The sequence below is a fragment of the Phaethon lepturus genome, unplaced genomic scaffold, assembly GCF_000687285.1.
Source record: "Phaethon lepturus isolate BGI_N335 unplaced genomic scaffold, ASM68728v1 scaffold9002, whole genome shotgun sequence".
Lineage (NCBI taxonomy): Eukaryota > Metazoa > Chordata > Aves > Phaethontiformes > Phaethontidae > Phaethon > Phaethon lepturus.
This window is the reverse complement of record NW_010524042.1, coordinates 4,016-11,302: the sequence shown is the minus strand read 5'-3', so window position 1 is coordinate 11,302 and position 7,287 is coordinate 4,016. Positions and strand designations below refer to the sequence as shown.

The 7,287-nt window shown below is 37.1% G+C and overlaps 1 protein-coding gene across 1 annotated transcript in view; it reads left to right on the top strand.

Moving 5' to 3' along the window:
• MRE11A (MRE11 meiotic recombination 11 homolog A (S. cerevisiae)) overlaps nucleotides 1–6,862 on the top strand; it is a gene marked incomplete at its 5' end in the record, with an annotated part of 18,053 nt that extends 11,191 nt beyond the window's left edge. Inside the window, 8 exons of the mRNA XM_010282313.1 lie at nucleotides 70–243; nucleotides 1,419–1,481; nucleotides 2,406–2,622; nucleotides 3,532–3,615; nucleotides 4,645–4,700; nucleotides 5,178–5,245; nucleotides 5,630–5,708; nucleotides 6,812–6,862. Coding sequence (XP_010280615.1) covers nucleotides 70–243; nucleotides 1,419–1,481; nucleotides 2,406–2,622; nucleotides 3,532–3,615; nucleotides 4,645–4,700; nucleotides 5,178–5,245; nucleotides 5,630–5,708; nucleotides 6,812–6,862 — 792 coding nt within the window. The remainder of the gene's footprint in view (nucleotides 1–69; nucleotides 244–1,418; nucleotides 1,482–2,405; nucleotides 2,623–3,531; nucleotides 3,616–4,644; nucleotides 4,701–5,177; nucleotides 5,246–5,629; nucleotides 5,709–6,811) is intronic.
• Between the last annotated feature and the right edge of the window lie 425 nt (nucleotides 6,863–7,287).

Genomic DNA, 7,287 nt, shown 5'->3' with positions numbered 1-7,287 from the left:
AGCAGGAATATTACTCACTTTCTTTGATGGCAGATGCTTCTTAACAAAATGTTTTCCCCAATTATAAAGAAAGTACAGCTTTCACTTCTAACTGAAAGAGGAATGGGAGAAGCAGTGCAGGAGTTTGTGGACAAAGAGGAAAAAGATGCCATAGAAGAGTTGGTGAAATTTCAACTAGAAAAAACACAGAGGTTTCTTAAGGAGCGTCGCACTGATGCAGAAGAAGAAAAAATAGACGAGGAGGTAACATTCTGTTAATGTTAATTCCTTAGGAGAGGTCAAGAAAGATAGTAGAAAAAACAGTGCTCAAACTTGGTTTAATAAATTTCCTGTGTGTGGAGTATGTGCAACACTCGCCTCTGGTCATTTTCTGGAATTAATAAATGTGGTGGTGAAGTTTCAAATATACAGTTTAAAAGCTTGTATTGAAAATGGGGGTTAGGTATGCTTATAATGATTCTCACTGTATTTGCACATGCATGCACAGAAGAGATCTCTCTAATATATGTAGAACTATATCTCTCTCTCTACTGTGAGAAGGTTAGTAGATACAATCTCTTTCTTCCCTAATCTCTTAGGGAATAGTGCAAGAACAGGGTAAGCATAAAGGAAACTTATCCATCAGCTGCTCTACTAGCTTCTAACTGCTTGCAGCTAAGGGTCTTCCAGAGACAAACCTGGTTTGTGTGTATCTAGTAACACTTAACAGACTTCTCTGTCAACTCGTTGAGCTTCCACATGAGCCCATGTATTCAGTTGTAATATTCAAGCATTGCATGACAAGTTGTTCTCCAGCTTAACTGTGTACTGTGTAAAGAATAATTTAGTGTGGGGAGGAACCTGTTTTCTTGCTGATTGCTTTAATTCATGAGGGATTGAAAGAGACCATAAAAAAACAGCACCTGTAGGCTTTCTGTGCCACTTTGGTTTTTTTTTTCTTTTGTTTGTCTTGTGGACTCATACCTTCTTTCCCTCTCACCCATCACATCTTTTTCCATACTTGACAAGTTGAGCTTTCTTAGTTGTACATGCATTGTAACGTTTGTCTCTTCTCAGTATGGTTGTCTTCTATCTTCCTTCTTCATGTCTACCCCTTCTTTTCCAGTTACTCATATTTCACTGTCCCTGATTGTCAAATTATGTATACTCTGTTGAACGTAGTATCTCCTACTTTTCATCATGTCCCAAGCTTTTTTCTCCCCAGTGATGTAGCTCCAGTTATTAATAGAACTCCAGACTCTTGAACTGTAGGACAGCATGAAAAGGCTCTAAACAAACTGTTTGGTTATTCTTGAAGTCTTCTTCGCCTCTCACATGAGCTTGACTTAATAATTAGTGATCAAGACTTCTCACTTACTGTGTTTTGATGCTTGTATGAAACGAACTGTTATTTTACTGGAAACTCCTTTCTTACTTAGGTGCGAAAATTCAGGGAGAGTAGAAAAAAGAATACTGAAGAAGAGGATGAGGAAGTTCGTGAGGTAACTCCTTTGAATTTTGAACATAGGCTGAATAATGGAATGGTGACTTCTGCATATGAATAATTTTTAAGTCTCCCTTGGTATAATGTGTGCCTTTTTTATATGCACATATTATGCCACATATGTGCATATAAATTATAATATGTGCCTATAATATGTTTGGCTTTTGAGATCTCTCTTCTTGTGCAAATTTGTGAACCTGAATGTTCCAGTTTGACCATGCAGGTGACCTTCAAAGATGTGTCATCTTAAACTATTTGTGATCCCATCATCAGTAGACATGTGGATGGACTGTACTGAGTGATATTACTGGAACAAATTGGTATTATTCATAAACCTTTAGGTACTGTTGTCCTCATCAGCATTCTTAGATCTCCCAGAGATTCATGTGTAGATTGCATATGTCTTTGCAAAGAGAATTGCCAACCACTGACAGCATTGGTGCTCCTTTGTCTTTGCAAGCTATGTGGGACTGGAATGAAATTTTGAGAAAAAGGACATCCGGGGTAAGATTCCATTCTCCTGACCTGAGATACCTTCATGTGAACCAGTTGTCTTAGGCACCTACTGTCATCAATGAAGATCAAGTCAAAGGAGCCCAGAGGGTGCTGCCTTTGAGCAGATGTACATAGCTGACATAGGATGACCTGAACTGTTTGCCAAACTCCACTGACAGTGTGTCATATTACCTAGCTCTGTTCTGTTATCAGAGCTTAGCTAACTACTTTGTATATACACATCTAAATTAAAGAAACGAAATACCGACCCTGCTTTTTGACAGACTTCCTTGCCTTCCATAACACTGTGTATTCGGGTCTTCTAAGCCTCAGTGGTTTAGAACTATGTGTCACAACTAGGATTTAACACTGGTGCATTTCATCATTTAAGATTCTTTTTCCTATAGCACTTACTGTTCCATTTCAGGCCATGACTAGGGCTAGAGCCCACAGATCTGAGGATACAGTTCTTGTCGCAGCCTCCAGTGATGAAGAACTCATGGATACAGGGACGAAAGGCACTGGTGATTCAGATGATGGCCTTCCTGCAACACTGAGACGGGGAAGGGGTGGGGCAAGAGGTAGGGCAAGAGGTGCAAGAGGACAAAATTCAACAGCAAGAGGTTCATCTCGAAGGGGAAGAGGTAAGAAAAACTTCACATTCTTTGTATTGCAGTTACTGACTGTTTTTTTAAAGGGGGACTCTCTTCAGGTGCTTCCATCAAGTGGAAATTTGTTGCTTAAGGACTGCTACTGGAAAAAAAAATTCTTCACAAATATTTTTTGGTATCATATTTCATAGAGTTGACTGCCTTACAAAGTTTTAAGTTGTGACATTTTCACAGGGTGATTAAAAGAAAAATATCTTGCTTTCCAGCTATGGAAACATAGTAGTCTCTTAAAAGATGCATTATTGGGAAGGTCTGTGCTGTGGATTGCATGGATAAACCTTTTGTACTGCTAATGGTAATGCATTTAATCAGTATAGAAAGGAGGTACAGATTGTCTCTATCCTAATGCAGTTTACAAGAGACTTCATTGTTTTTGGTGACTGAGAAAATGGGAGGTGTTTCCCAAGCAAAATTAATTAAATAGTCCCTTGTGCTCGTGTGATTGTGCGCTTTATAGTGATAGCAGTACTTCCATTATATAAATAAGAAAAGAAAAGATAGGGTTTTGCAGTAATATATTCCTTTGAGTTGTCTCAGTAATACACCTGGAGGTCTAAGAGCAGGATGAGTTGAAACAAATGCAGTCCTTAGGACTGATCTAGTTAGTGCCTTTAAACTAGTTCTGTGAGGGTGTGCTCCAACACTGTTGTGATCCCATCAGAGCAGGGGCGTGTGTGTTAAGAGGCTGTGTCTGGGGAGCTTTGAACACTTGACCCAGAGCAGTTGTTCTGCCTGTAAGGAGGGCTTTGATTCAAGGAAAAAAAGAAGGAGTGAAGAGGGATGTAGATTTTTAAGTGACTTCCCACTCAATAATGATAGACTAAAGGGGAAAAAGAAAGATAACCACTGAACAGATTTGCTTATTGTTTATTATCCCTACAGGAGGCACTAGCCAAGAGTCAGCTACTAGCAGCAGAACCTACAAGCCTGTATCTGTGCCTGCCAAGAATATGTCTATCGTGGACGGTAGGCCTTCAATCTGACTCTTACTCTAACCTGGTCTCTCAAAGTGTAATGAAGGTGTTTGTTTAATGATAACGTGTCTTAATTGTCTTTATTTCTGTTAGTCCAATTCAGGTGTGAGAGATTCTTTAGGTTTTCTTGAAATAGAATAACTAACAGTGATGAGAGAAAGAAAAATGGAGGGGAGAAAAAAGAATAGTGATATCCTGCTGTCATGAGGTAAAATGAAATGTGTCAGGAACTTCTGATGAGAACTGGAAATAGGGAACATCTTACTGTATGCAGTTCCTTAAGGAATAAGCATAGAAGGAATGTGGCTTAATAGCATCTATTCTGTGCAGAATATTCCTCAGTGGATAAAAAGTTTAAACTTCACTGATGTTTACAAGTTAGTAAGCTTTAATGTAAATCCATTTAGTCTTATATTGTAGCAAGTTTTGGAAATGCCAGTTTGTACTAGGGAAGAGAAACTTATACGTGATTTCAGCCACATATGTGAGACTAGCCCTTCCTTGCTGCAGAGGACAGGCTCTGAGGAAACAGCATAGGTAATCTGAGTATTAAAGAAAAAAATACTGGTCACAAATCTATACATGAATCCCACACAAAATACCCAAAGGTAGAGCAAGTTTTAAATTAATCAGCAAATTACCTGAGTTTTAAATTGTTCAGCAAATGATCTAAAATACTGCAGAGAAATCAATTTTGGCAGATGTGTTAATGTCTAAACTGTTAGGCATACAGGAATATCAATTATAATAATATTTTTCTCTTCCTCTTAACCAAAGTTACTGAAGGGGTTTCAGCCAGACTGGGAAGCACCTGCTGCTGCACAGAGGGTTAGATCCCTGGGTTGTCAGACTCTAGCAAAGGCTTAGCTTATGTTTTGGTTTGGGAGGTTTTGCTTGTTTGCTTTACAGGGTATTTTGCAGAGGAAACCTGCTAAGTAGGTCTTAAATAAAAAGAATGATATAACATTGTTTGCATTTTATGTGTGAGCACTTAAAAGATATTACATTTGTTTTATTCTAGCCTTTAGGTCTTCGAAACAAGAGCCCTCCTTGAACTCATCTAGATCTTATTCTGAGGTAAGAAGCATCTTGCATGAGTGAAGTTGTGCTGCCTTTTGCTGTCTTCTGATTTGAAAAATAAATACATGGTCAAAACATGAGCCTAAGTCAAGAGACATTCCCAAGCTATCAGTTCCAGCAGTAAGTTTCTGCATGTTAATTTGTAGACCTTTTGTACCCCTTTTTTGTATGGGGTTTCTCTGAGAAAAACACAGACCATGTTTTATTTGTGACCATAATCTAAGATACAGAGTGTATATATATGAGTATTTTGGGGATTTCTGCAGGTCTGAAGCGCAAAACTTGTACTGTATTTGCACATTGTACAGTTCTAGCCTGGAGCCCTGTCAAGTGTATAGTATAACTAAGTAGGTATATAGTTGAAAAAAGAAAAAACCACAAACATTCTATGCTCTGGGACTGTAGTATTATGCATGATATGTCCGTAAGAATAAATTCTGTGAAAAAGCTTTATAAGTGGTATCATTTTTTCAGGATATTATAGATGATGACTCCGATCTAGAAGACATTTCTATTGTTCCTTCTTCCAAAGTAAATCAAAGGTCAGTATGTTTGCTTCATGAATGCTACCATGACTGCCTTATTTCTGATTGGCAATCAGCAGAACCCAGGGATCTGATCCACTACCTGAAAAACAGACTTTTAAGAAAGTCACAACACTAGTTAGAGAATTTATTTAAGTTTTTACCTATTAATGTGGATGATCTTTCTATAACAATAGATTGGTCTACTGATTGAGATGAGCTAGGTAACAGTTTTAGAATTAAAATGTTAGTTCGAAAATTCGAACTGTTCTACTTATTGTAATTTCTGTTAATTCTTAATCTCTGTATTGGTGGTCCAAATCTAAGTTAAAGGGAAAGTTATTGGAATGTCTGGTAATCGGGAACACACTGATGCCTTTTTTTCTCTTTTTATATTTCAAGGTTGTCAACTACATCTTCTCTTAGTAAAAGAGGTTCACAAAGCCAAACATCTAGAGGAGTTGATTTTGAGTCAGATGAGGTATGGTATATAGTGGTGGTTTTATCTTTTATTTCTATAGCTTACTGTTTTACAGCTATTTGAATAACGCATTTCAAAGTAAAACTGAGTATTTTTTTTTTCACTATCAGGGCTAAATTATTGTAACCAACTTTAATTAGAATGTATACATAATCATAAAAATAAGGCTAGAGGGGACATCAGGAAAATACCTAGTCCTTTTTCCCTTCAATTTTTAATCAGTTAATTCTCATGCCTGAAATATATGGAATAGGTTATTTTGCCTGGAGAAGAAAGTGGTTGACTATGTCCTTTAATTTGTTTCTGTATTTTATTCTTGTAAAAAGGAAGAATTCTATTTTTTTGCATTTAAATGGCTATTTTCCAGGGCACTTTATTGTTGCAAGTTATGTAAATAAACTTAAAAAAAAATTAAAAACACTGTCTTCAGGTTTCAGATGTCTCTTCTTGCAGTATTTGAACTGCTAGGAAATGGTTTCTTCTATAATTAAACAAGCAGAACTTTATTCACGGTTTTGCACTGAATAGAATACACATTATGCTGTCAAGCACTGTGCAGTTTGTTTTCACAGACTAGCAGACTGTCATCTGTGGTTAGGATCCCAGCCTTAACGATGTCAGATGTTGGCCACTTCAGAGAAGGTGTTAAATTCTTGTCCCTTCTCTCCTCTATGCTATCTCTTCTTCTTGTACCTGAAATACAAAACTACATGTTTGCTTGAACATGCAAAAAGGAACAGTATTTTTGATTTATGCAAATCTCAGTAAATTCTGGTGTGTGATATGTGTATGGATGTAACTTCACTGAGGTAGGTGCTGCTCATAATGATAACGTTTTCCTAGGTCATACCTGAAATACAGATCGTTCTTCATTTCAAAGCAGCTGTTCTGATCATATTGACATAAACTCAGTGTCTGTGAGTTTGTGATCTGTACTTTTAAATCAATGGATAATCTCTTTCATATCAAAACCAACAAAAACAGATCTGTCAGAAAACTGGACTAATGTCACTGGCCTTTCTAGTTTAATCTAAAGGTGACTTTACTTTTTATGACTCAATGCATGGTAGTTCTAGTAACGCATCTCTGTTTACAAATTGCAGGATGAATTTGATCCTTTCAAAAGCACTGCAGCATCAAGAAGAACTAAGTGATTTCTGGCTTGCTATACAAGAGAGACAGTGAAAGTTAGTGAAGAAAATGGAAAGCAGTTTGCAAGGCATTCTCTACATGACATTTCTCTGTAAATGGTGGCTTGCCTTCAATTTTCACTTCTATGAAATGTTTTTGGTTTGGGTTTGGGGATTTTTTTTTCTCAGTGGCACCAAATTTGGTATAATTTGGGTGTTGCATTGCTTGATGCATTAGACTAGACTTGCCTGAAACTGCAAGTTCTTTCTAAAACATATAAAAGCCTCTTTTCTTTCTGCTATGATAGTGTAAATAAGTCATATCTTTTGTAGAAAACTCCATCTCTTGTGCTTGAATATTGCAAAGGAGTAGATTTATAGTAGTATGCAAGTATGGATATGGACACAGGCTCAGTCAGCATAATGAAACTTGTACTTATTTGCAATTT